Source organism: Papaver somniferum, chromosome 5, assembly GCF_003573695.1.
Source record: "Papaver somniferum cultivar HN1 chromosome 5, ASM357369v1, whole genome shotgun sequence".
Taxonomy (NCBI): Eukaryota; Viridiplantae; Streptophyta; class Magnoliopsida; order Ranunculales; family Papaveraceae; genus Papaver; species Papaver somniferum.
This window is the reverse complement of record NC_039362.1, coordinates 165654600-165670101: the sequence shown is the minus strand read 5'-3', so window position 1 is coordinate 165670101 and position 15502 is coordinate 165654600. Positions and strand designations below refer to the sequence as shown.

The 15502-nt window shown below is 37.2% G+C and overlaps 1 protein-coding gene across 1 annotated transcript; it reads left to right on the top strand.

Annotated features, from left to right (window-relative positions):
• The first annotated feature begins 6703 nt into the window (after positions 1-6703).
• Positions 6704-13542, top strand: LOC113283539 (probable cellulose synthase A catalytic subunit 5 [UDP-forming]). The gene is made up of 14 exons (XM_026532840.1): positions 6704-7466; positions 7604-7796; positions 7888-8102; positions 8312-8414; positions 8572-8746; positions 9133-9399; positions 9485-9830; positions 9931-10068; positions 10161-10286; positions 10382-10594; positions 10690-10972; positions 11299-11495; positions 11604-11954; positions 12072-13542. Exons 1-14 carry the CDS (start codon positions 7380-7382, stop codon positions 12654-12656), a joined length of 3279 nt encoding a protein of 1092 aa, XP_026388625.1. The 5' UTR covers positions 6704-7379; the 3' UTR covers positions 12657-13542.
• The last annotated feature ends 1960 nt before the right edge of the window (positions 13543-15502 follow it).

Here is a 15502-nt window from a genome sequence, read left to right as displayed (position 1 = left end):
TAACCTGCTTAAGAACATCTCCTGCCTTCACTCTGTGCAGCCTCTTGTTGCACATTTAAGAACCTTCCATACTATGATTTCTTTATTAGTTTATTCTTCTCTGCAGCTTCTTGTTGCACATTTAAGATTCATTTACCTGGAATTATATTTTTGCAACTAGTATTTACCTTGAATTATTTTTTTCTTCATAAAAACATATTTCTCTTCAGTTTTATAGTATATATATATATATATATCTTATAATCTTATGTTGGTTTTTTAATTTTACATTCTTTTCAGTTTTTATTGTAAAATTTGAATGTTTGTGAAGATTCAAATTTAATTGTACAGGATGTTACCAGTTTCATCCTGCCTATTCTGGAAAAAAATGAGATTTTTTTCCAGGGTGAAACTGGTTTCATCCTTCACATTCTGACAAAAAAAATATATTTTTTCAACCTGCACACTCTGAAATTAATACAGGCTAGGATGTAACCAGTTTCATCCTAGCCTGGTTACATTTTGACAAAAAAAAGTTTTATACAGGCTAGGATATAACCAGTTTCATCCAAGCCTGGTTACATTCTAACAAAAAATATATATTTTCAACCTGCAACTCTGAGAATATTCTGACAAAAAAATGTAATCATGTCTGGTTTCATCCTGCATATTCCATCACAACATTATATTCAAACTATCATAAAATTGAAGTGCAGGCAATTTTCAGAAAAGAAATTCATATTTGATTAACCTTCAAATTCATAAATGTATGCAAAGACAGAGAGTTCAACAAAAAAAAAGAAGTACTTCCAAATCAACTATATTGACAATTTTTTTCAAAACAACCTAAATACATTGATCTTTCCAGCAACTATTCTCATCACCGAGGATTTCATATGCGAGATCGATTCGTCTTGCGCTCATCTCTTCTCTTACAATATATTTGTCTTTAAAGGAGTAACCGTTTTTCATTGCCCATTCCATGAAGTAGATAACATACACTAAAGAATCGGGACAGCAAGAGAAATAAATATGTAATGTCAGTTTACCAATCTAGAAAAAAAATGTAATGTCGGTTCAAACTTCGTTTCAGTTTGTATGTTATAATTTTAGTTCAAAGAGTTAGGGACATACCTTTCGCCCTGTTATGGACAATTTGATTTCACGACGACATCAATGTCATCCACACTAGTACTTTCAAGCTGAACGCTAAGAAGCTGACTAACTCTTTGCGCCATTATTTTAGCATCCTCTAAATAGTTTGAAGAACCTATGAGAGGATTGTAGTGTGTCCAAGTTCTTCCATGGATGTCAAAGTGAAGCAATGTAAAATGTTGTTTCTCGTTCAATTTGCTTGCCATTGGGATGAACAAGTGTTGCGTTTCGATATCAGTATTCTCCAGTTGAGGAACTATCATCTCTGTAGCCTTCAGCTCATTTCCCGTAATGATATCAAGCTAAAAATAAATTGCACAACTTAGTTCATTTATTCTAAAATGAAGGTTCAAACGTTTTTATATCAGTTTTTACCCATGTAAGCCGCGCTAAGAAATATACTTACCCATGCAAGCGCGCCGACAAAGATCGACTTGAAGTATCCTTTGGTATCACCTCCGGATTAAAACATTTGTCTCCATTTACTGATTTTGAAATCCAAAATAGGTTCACCAATGGCTGATTGAAAACAAGTTGTTGGATGTGTTCTCCAAAAATGCATACACCACTTTCGCTTTTCCAAACGCAGTCTCTGCATTTATACAAGTTCATCAAATTTCATTTTTCTAACATGATGAAACCAGATACATCATATCTTAAACACTTGCGATAGAATGAAAAGAAAAAAAAACAAACAAAAGAATGCGTGTACGTACCTTGTCGTTCCAGTTCTAAAGTACTCCTTTATTAACTTCTCTTCAGCTAATCTTACTTCGCCACTCAAGTAATTTTTCCACAACTTGTTGTTCTTTGTTAACTTCTTTAAATTATCTTCCTTCTGTTTCTTCTTTGCACGCTCATCCTCATCTGTTACAAACTTATTCTGGCTAGTCCTTTTATATACGTTCTTCACTCTTTTCTCAATCGGTCCAAGTTGATTCATAACTGATAGAGGTTCTGCTTCTACAATATCTTCTTCGGGGATTTCTGCTGGAGGAACTGGTGCTACCGGTTCTGCTTCGTGAATATAATCAGCATCTGGATTTATGGCTCCACTGGTTTCACATGCCTTGCTAGCGTCTTCAGGAACAGCACCCTCCACTGGTTTGTTCATCTCTTGAGTGATTTTTATATTAAAATAGTTCTCAGGTGTATTATGAACAACAATATCAAGAGGTGAAGCTTGCGGAGTTCCCGGTTGAGGCTTCAGTTGCGCTTTCAAGGCTTCCACTTGACTTTGCAAGTCCGAGATTGTCTTATCCTTTTCTTCAGACTCAACCTCCTTTGCTTCCAACTCAGCATTCCTTGCTTCCAACTCGACATTCAAGTGACAGATAATGTTGTCCTTCTCCTCTAGTTCATTCTTCAGCTTGGAAATATCATCTTTGTTTTCTTCTTCCTCATCAAACAAGCATAATTGTTTCTCTTCTACACTCCAACTACCAACAAAATCAACAACCTGCAAACACATAAACATATTAATAACATAAGATGTAACTGATTTCATCATATAACACATGATGTAACTGGGTTTCATCCACAAATTACACAGGATGAAACTTAGTTTAAAGGTTTTCATCCATTAATAACATAATATGTAACTGCTTTCATCCAGTTATAACAGGGGATAGAATTTTAAAAATGAATCTAAACTAAATCAACATAAGATGAAACTGGTTTCATCCAGTTATAATAATGATAGATTTTTACCTGATTGCTTGAAAGAGTTTCAAGCTTCCCCTCAACACTAAATTCGGCCTTGCCCACCTTACCTTGTTTGATCGCCTCAATAAAGTTCCAGAATTTAGTCTTCCTTAATACATCCTCTTGTCTTTTAGTAAATACCAGTAAACCCAACACTTCAACTGTGGGTTTCATGTTTGAACGGAACGTTTTCTTCCCTTCCTTTTTCTCTGCCTTGTCTTCATCCATTTCGGCATCCACATCATCCATATCCACTGCGCTTAATTCACCACCCACGTTCACATCATGCTTATTCTTGGTTCTTCTTTCACCACCAGCACTCTTCTCACTCTTCTTGCTACTGCTTCCTGCAACAATTTGGATGAAACCAGTTAAGTCATATTTTAATGCTAGATGAAAACCAGATGAAAACCAGTTTCTGCAGGTATCAGATGAAACACAGTTACATCCTAAATATTAGAGCTAGATGAAACTAAGTTTCTACAGGTATCATATGAAACCCACTTACATCCTATATATTATACATGTTAACATGGTCTGAAGAAACAAAGACAAGGAGTTTACGCTTATATCTACGTTGTTATTAGTCCCATAATCACAACAAAATATGCAAACCATAACACCTATATGGTCATTGAGTTTATAAAGCAAATGAAAATCATACAACAATGTAGATGGAATGACTTGTTGCAAATATACTTATCGTTTAGAGGCAGTACCCATGGCAAAGTACACTATATAATAATCCACATCATTGCAAGGCCATAGACACTCAATCACATTCCAAGTCCAAGCAACACATATAATAAAGTAATCATGTACTCTTTTTCTCACTACAACAAAAGCATTTGCGAGTGATTTAGCAAAATTAAACACATGCAACCGTTCTGAATATCGCCAGTTTCAACCACTATAGTTTCTTTACAACCTAATCATTAGAATTAAGGTACATGAACAGATGCAAACCAAATGCATCCTATGTTATTGCTAGATGACAACAAGTTACATCCTAACTTTACAAAGTTACATGATATTTCCAACAAAAGTAGCAAAATCCTGCAGGTTTTAACCTGGATGAAACTGTTTTCATCTAGTCTTAATCTGCTGAAACAACATACACTGCAAACTAAACCTGGATGAAATCAGTTTCATCATAGTGTAAACCTGCTAAAACAATTGATATAACCAGATTCAAACCAACTTCAGACACCCAGATGAAAACCAAATTCAGCCAATTTCACTTCAACCAATTTAACATGGAAAACACTTAAATAACCAGATGCAAACCAATTTCATCTAAAAAATACTAACTAAAATGAAAATAAAACAACCATTTCACTGAAATGAAAATTAAAACAACCAATTCAACAATTTAATCATGCAATTCTGAAATTAAGAACAAAACAGAGTTAGGTATGAAAACTTACGAGTTTAAGGAGACATTCTGTGAATCGATTGAAACCCTAACTCTTCCAATACACTGAAATGATTGAAACCCTAATTCTCAGAAACCCCTCTTGTAGTGTTGATAGTGTTTTACAGACGGCGAATGAAACCAATTTCTGGTAGTGTTGATGGTGGTGAACCGGTTGATGAAACTGATTTCTGTTAGTGATGATTGTTAGTAGACGGTGGAGGAAAACGATTTTCTGGTAGTGAAGATTGTTAAGAGACGGTGGATAAAACTAGTTTATGGTGTGGGGGAGACGGTGGAGGAGTTTGGTGGTTTGAAAACTCACAGAGTTTTTGAGAAGATGAAGATGTTGGTGGTTCTGGGTTTTGTCGAAGAGAGGGGAGAACGTGGGGTGGTTTTGATGAAGAGAGAAGGAAAACGTGGTGGGTGAACGGTTACAAAAGGGTAGTAGCGTCTCTCCACATTAAAAGATTCTTTTGGTCATTTGTCCCAGCCAAATTCCTAACTGTCCATTTGGCCCAAAAAAAGTGTCCTTTTGACTATATAGCCCATTTTCTGTATTTTCAACGCACACTACATATCTCTTTTGCTCTAAATTGTGATTAAATTGATTTACAGATACGTTGCTATTATTAAAATGAAATTCCTTTGTCAATTCTGTTATCATTATTCATCAATATATATTCAAATGAAAATACATGCAGGGAAAGGCACTAATGAGACATATGATGGACATTCTAAAGACGACATAAGGTGGGGAGGATGACCACGACACCTTACTTTGTGTATATATTGACCAGTTATCGTGGTTACTCGAAGCAATCTAGACCTCTTACCGACAAATTTTGCTTTCAATACATTATAATGCTTTATGCCTTTATCCCATCGCACTTTCACAATACGTATCCAGCGTCTTATGAAATGCAAGTGTGACATTCTAATTTGTATACATAATTTTTTTTTGTTAAAATAGAATTCATCATGAAATGCAAGTGTAACCGAAACTCTATTCAGAAGGAACAAAAGAACTCAATGACATCCAGCCAGGAATATTAATAGAGAAGCATAAATTGGTATGCAGGAGTACTTTTACTTTCCTACAGTGTCCGCGGCAGTATTTGGCAGTACAATACAATGCTTATTGACTAGAATTGACTATTCAGAACAAAGAATTTGTGGGTGAAGGATCTGTCGGTGGCACAAGCGATGACAGCTGTTTTCTCATTTTAGCTTTGGAGTTTTTTGTTTTATTTTAAAATCTTTTTGATGTTTTTCTCTTCCAGTGGCTATCGAGAAACATGAGATGATGGGTCATCGACAGGAGTATCACCTAATGTGATGGATGGAACCTTGTATAGTTGGATCCTCCATGGCAACCGCAAGTGGAAAGCCCTTTAACTCTTTCATTATTCCACCTGACCTCCTTTGATAGTTGACTTTTAGAAACCGTGTTCAGTTCAAAAGGCTGTACTGCTGAGAGAAATGTAATTAACAGTCCCGACTTGGACACTGTAATTAATTTTGAGCAGAAATTTACTAAGCTGAATGTAAAATAATCCGAAAAAAAATAAAAAAGTCGTAAATACGCTACGCTGTTATCATCAACGAACAAGTGGTATTTGGTGCAGTTTTCCGATCATTTTTATATTTTTACCCGGAGAGTTGGCTTCTAACAGTCTTGTGCATTTTTGGCCCATGGCGACCTCTGTACGAAGATTTTAACTGCAAATCTGTTGACGAACATAAAAGTTAAGCCGATTTGATGATGGAGTAAGTCCAAATATTAACTTGACTTGATCAAAATGTGAACGAAGTTCAGTAAATACTCGAAGGTTAATTTAGTAAAATAATACCAACAAAAGGTTGATCTTCTGTAGATATTTTCCAGATCGAACCGTCAAAACAAGAACACGTGGAAGTAAGGTACTAGATGTTATACTGTATCTTGATTGTTTTTTACAGAAAAAGTAAATCTAACGCAGTTAAAACAGTTCTGTTTGTTATCACAGAGAAATAAAGTCTTCTCCACAAAATCTCCATACAATTTGTTGAGAGGGGGAAGGACAATGGCGAGGTGGCGGGATGAGGTGGTGAATAACGGGCAGCTACCTGCCCGTTTCGCGATGTGACCGCTGAAACCCACATGTGCAGAGCTGTCTTTCTGCCTTTTTCTCGATTTTTTTTTTCCTTTCTTTTCTATTTTCCTTCTCACTTACTACTCACTGTATCTCTCTGATTTGTTCTCATTTCTTCATTTCTTTGATTTTTAATATTTTTAGATTTATGACTTTTTGTCGTTGAGGGTTTCTGTAATAATAATCAATTATTTTATTTCCAGAAGGAAAAAAAAAATGAGATTTTTTATTTGGTCAACAGTGAAAAACTGTAAAAACAAAATCTGGGTTAAGAATCAAAAACTTCTGGGTTAATAATCTCTTTAGCTTTATTATTAGAGAGAGAAAGAAGAAGAAGTAAGTAAATGGGTTTTGACACATTTAGTGAAGTGTCGGCGGAGAGAGATGTTGATAAAGGAGGTAGAAACGAGTGGCATTAGAGAAGTTGCAGAGAAACAAGGTCCTTTTTTTCTTTCAACAACAACTACTACAACTACAACTGGTTGTTAAATTAAATAGTTTTGTAATTTAGGGTTTTAAAATTTATTATTCATTCAAATCCTAATTTATTTAGTTTTTGGTTTTGTTTTTGGTTTTGTCTCTGGGTTTTGATTCATTGAAGGTGTTTGAAGTTTTTACTGAAAGAGAAGAAAGAAAAAAAGTGAGTGAATTTCTTTTAATTATTATTATGATCATTGTTGGTTGAGGTAAGAAGGAAGGAATATTAAGAAGGAAGAAGGGGGGCTTTTTTGGTCGGTGGGTTTCTCTCCAAAACAGCAACTCTCTCTCCCCCCATCCATACCCTAGAAAGAGAGAGTATAGAGAGAGATGTGGAATTAATTGAGTGAGAATTCTCACTGAGTGTAAAAAAATTTGCTTCCATTCTTCCAGATCTCACAGGAATTGGTGATAATATTATTAGGAACTGAAATAAGATTGCATTTTTCAGTCTGGGTCTGACAGATCTGGATCAAAATTGGGGTTTTCTGGCAGTAGGTTACACTATCTGAGGAATGGAGGCCAGTGCTGGTTTAGTTGCTGGTTCTCACAATAGAAATGAGCTTGTTGTAATTCCCCGGGAAGGTTATGGAGATCCTAATGTAAGAGTCTTATCAGATTGATATTGAAATTTTGTAATTCAGCTAGTGTGCATTCAAGTAATTTGGTCAGCTTGTATTAAAAATTAGGGGGATCAATAAGTGTTTACCTGATTTGGGTTATCTTTTGTTTTTTGCAGCGGCCTATACATCAATTAAGAGGGCAAATTTGCCAGATTTGTGGTGATGATGTTGGACTTACTGTAGATGGAGAGCTGTTTGTGGCTTGTAATGAGTGTGCTTTTCCAGTTTGCCGGACTTGTTACGAGTATGAAAGGCAAGAAGGAAGTCAGGTGTGTCCTCAGTGCAAAACCAGGTTCAAACGTCTCAAAGGTAAAAACAGTTACTTCCTCTTTTATTCTACATTGAATTTAGGTCTTTGAATTCCTTCATAGGTTATTGAGAATTGGTTGAAAAATTCCAGGGTCTACTAGAGTTGCTGGTGATGAGGATGAAGAGGAAACTGATGACATTGAAAATGAGTTTAATTTCATGGGGAGGGATAGTCAAGAAATGCATCAGTATCTTGCTGAAGCTATGCTTCAAGGTCATATGAGCTATGGAAGAGCTGGAGATATGGATATGCCTCAAGTTGCTCATACAATGCCTCAAGTTCCTCTGCTTACCAATGGCCAGATGGTATTTCACTACTAACAATAGCCACATCTTTCTTTTGGTTAAATTCTAACTGGATTTCTTCTGGACTTAGATATGGATCATAGGTAGTCAATGAACCAGTTTAGTCGAGTAAAATTTGCACTGTAGCAGTTTGGAATAATTGGATTTGTGTATTCTAGTCTTCATGATATTGGAATCCTAATACCACAAGTTTATCTTGGTTGTTGCAGGTTGACGATATTGCTCCGGAGCATCATGCCTTGGTCCCATCTTACATGGGTGGAGGCGGAAAGAGGATCCACCCCCTTCCTTTCTCAGAATCTGGCTTTCCAGGTATTTACTATTGATGGTTTTCCTAATTCCAGGATTGTAATTGTTCATAATTTTAGTTTGTTCTGTGCATTTAGGTCAGTTTATATCAAACTTGTGATCCTGTGAAGCTTCATTTTTAATTATTTTAGTTAATTTACGGAGTAATTTTCTTATGTAGTTCAACCCAGATCTATGGATCCCTCAAAGGACTTAGCTGCTTATGGTTATGGAAGTGTTGCCTGGAAGGAGAGAGTGGAGAGCTGGAAACAAAAGCAAGAGAAGTTACAAGTGATGAAAAATGAGAATGGGGGCAAGGATTGGGACAATGATGGTGACGGGCCTGATCTACCTATGTAAGCACTCAGATTCAGTACTCCTCTCTCAAAGGATGTGGCATTAATTCTGCAATAGCTTGACTGATACACTAGCAACTATACACTATTCAAAATTACCACACTTTGCGTTACACTAGATACTTAACTGATGGTGTCCAGAAATTGTAATCTTCACAACATAGAATAACTGGATTGTCCAATTATCGGCATTTAGCTAGTCAATGATTATAAGGCTGGACTCATTTGTTATGGCTCGATAAAAATTGTTATCCTTTCGGTGAATGTACTACATTGCCCAGCAACGTTATTTAGATTATTCTTTTTTGGTGATAAGTATTATCTAGAATTGATAATAACCGGGGAATACTGATACTGTAATCTGCTTTCCAAATTTGATTTATCAGAATGGATGAAGGTCGGCAACCGCTGTCCAGAAAGTTGCCCATACCATCGGCCCAGATCAACCCTTATCGAATGATCATTATAATTCGGCTCGTCGTTGTTGGATTCTTCTTTCATTACCGGGTCACTCATCCTGTGAATGATGCTTTTGCATTGTGGCTTATATCGGTTATTTGTGAGATTTGGTTTGCTGTTTCATGGATTCTGGATCAGTTCCCTAAATGGCTCCCCATTGAAAGAGAAACCTACCTCGACAGGCTTTCTTTGAGGTAATTGCTCGTCCTAAGCGAGTTTATTGTATATGGTTGGTCTAAAGCACTTTAATTCCAACTACACCGTTTTCTTTGTCTTTAGGTATGAGAAAGAAGGCCAGCCGTCTCAACTCGCTCAAGTCGATCTATTTGTCAGTACAGTGGATCCTTTGAAAGAGCCGCCTTTAGTTACTGCAAACACTGTTCTGTCTATTCTTGCTGTAGACTACCCAGTTGACAAGGTCTCTTGTTATGTTTCTGATGATGGTGCTGCAATGCTGACCTTTGAAGCATTATCTGAAACATCTGAGTTTGCCCGAAAGTGGGTTCCTTTTTGTAAGAAGTTCAACATTGAGCCACGTGCCCCAGAGTTCTATTTCGCTCTGAAGATAGATTATTTGAAGGACAAGATTTTGCCCTCATTTGTGAAGGAGCGAAGAGCAATGAAGGTTAGTGAATGACAGATAAATCAGACTATAGCTTGCCTTTTGGATTTCTATCTGCTCAGCTGCATTTGACATGTTAACAACCATTTTCTAATGCTTGCAGAGGGAATACGAGGAGTTCAAAGTTCGAATCAACGCTTTAGTTGCTAAGGCTCAAAAGGTTCCTGAAGAAGGGTGGACTATGCAGGACGGCACCCCATGGCCTGGGAATAATGTGAGAGATCATCCAGGAATGATTCAGGTACCCAGCTTTTCTCTCGTTTCATTCTCCCAATACATAATCTGAGACTTCATCATCATTTTGGTCCTAATACTTTTCGTGCTGAAAATCAGGTGTTTTTAGGTCAAAGTGGAGGAGTGGACACTGATGGCAATGAGTTACCACGCCTTGTTTATGTATCCAGAGAAAAAAGACCTGGGTTCAATCATCACAAGAAGGCTGGTGCTATGAATGCCCTGGTAAGCGAATGTCACCCAACTGTTATTGTTTTACTTAGTTCCCAGGGGTTGACGAGGTGATAGTTTGTAATGCTTGTTGACATGACTTGAAACAGGTTCGAGTTTCTGCTGTGCTTACAAATGCACCTTATATGTTGAATCTGGATTGTGATCACTACATTAACAATAGTAAGGCTATTAGAGAAGGAATGTGCTTCATGATGGATCCATTGGTCGGAAAGAAAGTTTGCTATGTTCAGTTCCCACAGAGGTTTGATGGTATTGATCGCAACGATCGATATGCTAATAGAAACACTGTCTTCTTTGATGTAAGCGTGATTTCTCCATATGATTGAGTTGTTTTTTCTTCTACTGGAAATTACTAGTTGTAGTTGTGAAACTAAGACGTGTTTTGCATTTTCAGATCAATATGAAAGGTTTGGATGGGATTCAAGGACCTATTTACGTTGGAACTGGTTGTCTTTTCCGGAGGCAAGCTCTCTATGGTTTTGATGCTCCAAAGGCCAAAAAAACGATTTCAAGGACCTGCAACTGCTTGCCGAAGTGGTGCTGCTGTTTATGTTCAGGCAGAAAGAAGAAGAAGGCACTTAATAAACCCAAATTTGACAAGAAAAAGAAGAATTCTAAGAAGGCAGAGGCTGGAGCTCCTGTCTTTGCTTTGGAGGGTATAGAGGAGGGTGTTGAAGGTTAGAATCTATTCACTTTTTGTAATTTAATAATTTCTTTATCCTGTTTTAATTTCCTCGGCATCAACTGATTCCATCAGTGCAGTCCTTTCATAATTATTGTTCCCCTCCTCATTCTAGTGTGTTCAAAACCTGTTACAAGACTTTGTTCTCGCCCTTTATAGTGTTAGCATCTTTCGTTCGGTTCAAGTTGCATCTTATATACTACTTGTATGTAATTAGTTCTTCAATGTGTTTCCTCTTTGGATACACCACTGTTACCTCAATTACTCGTGCAGCTCCTGTTGTCGTGGGTCATGCATCATCTAAAAAGAATCTGTATGCAGGAATTGAAAGCGAGAAAACTTCCCTGATGTCGGAGCATAAACTGGAAAAGAAGTTTGGTCAATCTCCTGTGTTCGTCGCATCCACATTGATGGAGCATGGTGGGTCACTGAAAAGGGCTAGTGCTGCTTCTTTGCTCAAAGAAGCTATACATGTCATAAGTTGTGGTTATGAAGACAAAACAGACTGGGGAAAAGAGGTAAGAATCTCTTAATTTGCTGCCAAATTTTAGTTAGTACCGCAAAAAGCAATTCAGTTTCTTTCTGTATCTCCTCAAGTACTCTACTTATCTTTTATATTTTACTAGGTTGGATGGATTTACGGTTCCGTCACAGAAGATATCTTGACGGGTTTTAAAATGCATTGTCATGGATGGCGATCCATATATTGTATCCCTAAAAGGCCAGCCTTTAAAGGATCTGCGCCTATCAATCTTTCTGATCGTCTCCACCAGGTTCTTCGGTGGGCCCTTGGTTCTGTGGAGATTTTCTTGAGTAGACATTGTCCTCTTTGGTATGGGTATGGGGGTGGTCTTAAATGGTTAGAGAGGTTTTCTTACATAAATGCTACAATATATCCATGGACATCATTCCCTTTATTGGCATACTGTACCTTACCCGCCGTGTGTCTTCTCACCGGAAAATTTATTACCCCAGAGGTATAGTCTTTACCAACTAAGTGCTCATTTAATATCTTTAATGTTTACTTTTCAATATCTTTCGATGTCCAGTTGATCCGTAATGCCACAATATTCATTTTTCTTTTCCTCCTGCAGCTAAGCAATGTTGCAAGTTTATGGTTTTTGTCTCTCTTCATCTGTATTTTTGCCACTGGTATCTTGGAAATGAGGTGGTCTGGTGTTGGTATTGATGAATGGTGGAGAAATGAACAATTTTGGGTCATTGGAGGTGTTTCAGCGCATCTGTTTGCAGTCTTTCAAGGTCTCTTGAAGGTGTTGGCTGGTGTTGATACTAATTTCACGGTCACGTCCAAGGCTGGGGATGACGAAGATTTCTCAGAGCTATATGCGTTCAAGTGGACTACATTGCTTATTCCCCCGACTACATTGTTGGTAATAAACATTATTGGAGTGGTGGCTGGAGTCTCAAATGCTATAAATAATGGGTACGAGTCATGGGGGCCTCTATTCGGTAAGCTGTTTTTCGCTTTCTGGGTGATTGTGCATCTGTATCCCTTTCTCAAGGGTCTTTTGGGTCGGCAAAACAGGACGCCCACCATCATTATTGTGTGGTCTATCCTTCTTGCTTCAATCTTTTCCCTTTTGTGGGTTAGAATCGATCCATTCTTGGCCAAGTCAAATGGACCTCTATTGGAGGAATGTGGCCTGGACTGTAATTAGCAAGTCCTAGGTATTAAATCTTAGAATGTTTCTATCACCACACCATAGAAGAAAACAAGGATGGATATATACAAGAAAAGTTGGGTGTGATGGGATTCTGCGATGTGTAGATAGATGCAAGAAAAAGAGAGGCTGTATTGGCATTTTTGAGGGTGGTTTCGGAATCAGATGATGCTTGTTTGTACTAGTGGGAAAGTGAAATCAACCCAACATGGCCAGTCACAGTCTTCCGTTTGTGTGGAAGTTTATTGTTTGTGAGATAAATTAGAACAGTTTTTATAGAAGTACTACCTTGATTCTTTATTAGTTTGGGTGAGAACACGTCGAAGAGGAACACGGATCAACCTCATTGTTACACGTCCATGTATTAGTACTATTATTCAGTTGATCTCTCTGTATTTGATTTCTTCACAAAAATAAGTCTAGGCTTATTTCAGCCTTGCTACATTGTAACAACGAAAAAAACAGCAGAACTCTCATATGGGTGTTTCTTCGTCAGGTGAGGGCTTTTATATTATTCTCCCACCCTCTATTATTACCCTGTTGAAATACCTTGTTCAGATTTCAGAACTTTATAATTACAGCACTTCTGATATAAAAGGTTCATAACGAGTGTTGTACTGAAAAGAAGAAGAATAGTTTTGGTACTGAGACTACGGAAACTGTGATTTGAATCCCCAGGGAATGTGGGTATGTCATTCCAGTAAAATGAGTCTGTTGTTTTTTTTTTTTTTTTACGTTAACAGTAAGCGAAGGTGATTGATTCCTCTTTGTTATATATTTTTTCCTTAATTGTTTCCTTTAGAGTTTGTATTTGTGGTAATCTTTTATTTGTTAATTTGAAAACAGAACAGAGCAATATATATTGAATTGTTGGTATACCAAAGCTGAATTCATTTTTCTTCTTTCCCATTTTGTCATGTGTGCAGCTAATGGTCGAGTCTGTCTTTTATTATGTCTTTTATAAGTAGATGCAGCAGCATACTGTGTCATATTGTCCTGGCTTTTTTAACTATAACTAGTGGAATTAGAATGAAAGACACTTGGGGATTTTAGGGTATGTTTATCTGTTCCAAGGTTACAAGGACAAAGGCAGCAACCTAATTTTTATGTCTGAAGTACTCAGAAATACAGTAATGCAGTCCTTCTACGTGGGGAATGCGAAAACTACCCGTTATTATCATCACTACCAACTAAGGTCATAAAGGCATCTTGTTTTCTGTGACTTTGGTGCATCCTGAAATTTTGTCAAAATGTAGACCGTCCATATGGTTGTTTCTTCTGTTTTCATATACTACTATTTCTTACTGTATGAATGAACAAGTAGGTGTAGTCTCTATAAGTTGAGTCTTCAAGGCAGCAATAAAGCCCCAACTTGGCCACACACTGCTGGACCCGATCTTGAGACTGGACGTAACCTAGACTTGTTAATAGATTTTTCAGGCCCCCTTTCTCTTGAGATCAATGAATTCTGTAGACCAAGGTTTTGGGTTTCTAAATTACCAATCATTAAATAATTAACAAACTAAAAATCGAACTCTTCAAGTCAGTGAAAGTAGCTTTAAAATAGTCAAAACTCATGTGCTGAAATGCTTAATTCATTCCTGTCTTATTTTGTGGAATAAAAAACAGCCGTGATGACTGAGATCACCTATTTTTCTTCTGCTTAACGACAGAGTTTTTGGAATCTTATTACTTCGAAAATGCTGTACAAGTTTTTGTTTCTTCCGGCATGTCACGAGAGCTGAGACTCAAGGTTTTGTGTAAGTAAATTACTAAGTGTTAGTTGGGTGTAAATAGATGTTGGTGTAACGTTTAGCTTAGTGCTGATGTTCAACATCTTCCCCTCTGAATATTTGAAATTTTTTTATAAGTTGAAACAGAAATGTTTCATCACATCCATTATTACTTTCTTGACGGAGCTTCTTTATTTAAGTTAATTCAAAGAAGGTACAATAAGTACTGAAATAAGAATAAAGTTCTTATCATTTAGTTTCAAAACGCGCACTAGCTAGTAATGAACCAGTACGAGTACAAATGCATATATAGGCAAAGTACAAACGTGTAGGAGAATTATCTTACTAAGAAAAGGGATAAGTATTCCACTACATTGACAAGTGTCTTTCCCTTGCTAATTTTGGGGGCCCCATAAATAAATATATTACCAGGTGGATCAGCCACCTAACCAACCTTTATGCAACACCCCCTTGGATGATCCATCGTTCTATATATGCTATCTCATTAAAGTTTTGGTGGTAAAATTTGACGGGACAAAATCCGAACAAAATTCATTGCCTTGTAAAAATCTTGCCAGAAAATCCAATAGGGATAAAAACTGATCGAACGAAAAATAGTACAGCTGTTGGAGCTTCATGATGATGGTCGTTACAGATTTTCTCTTGTTGTCGTAATTGCGTCAAGAAAACCACTTGGGATAAAACCTGAACGTCTCATCTCAAAAACCTTTACGGATATACATCTTTTTAGATGGTGATCACCGTTTTAAGATTGTTATCTCATTAAAAATCTCATTAGGAAAACCCAGAGGGAAAAACCTGAACATAGGAAAACATGAGTTCTCAGAACAAATGATGACCCGCAGATGTTGTCTCGTTAAAACCTTCGCTGGAAAAATCCATAAGGACAAAAACCAGAACGAAGGAAAAAGAGTGCAACATGTCGAACTGCGGATAGCAGCGGACTCGCATGCCTCGTTAAAACTAGGGCTGTCAATAGGTACCCATTACCCGGATCCGGAACCGGACCCGGTATATTAGGGTCCGGTTCCGGGTCCTAAAGTTGGACCCATTAGCTACTTAGGACCCGGCGGGTAATTACCCGATTGG

Bases quoted from the DNA above. Each gene is read 5' to 3' on its own strand.
- LOC113283539 (XM_026532840.1), top strand. From the start codon at position 7,380: ATGGAGGCCAGTGCTGGTTTAGTTGCTGGTTCTCACAATAGAAATGAG. The intron at 7,467-7,603 runs GTAAGAGTCTTA...TGTTTTTTGCAG, and splicing joins AAGGTTATGGAGATCCTAAT to CGGCCTATACATCAATTAAG. The intron at 10,595-10,689 runs GTAAGCGTGATT...TTGCATTTTCAG, and splicing joins GAAACACTGTCTTCTTTGAT to ATCAATATGAAAGGTTTGGA.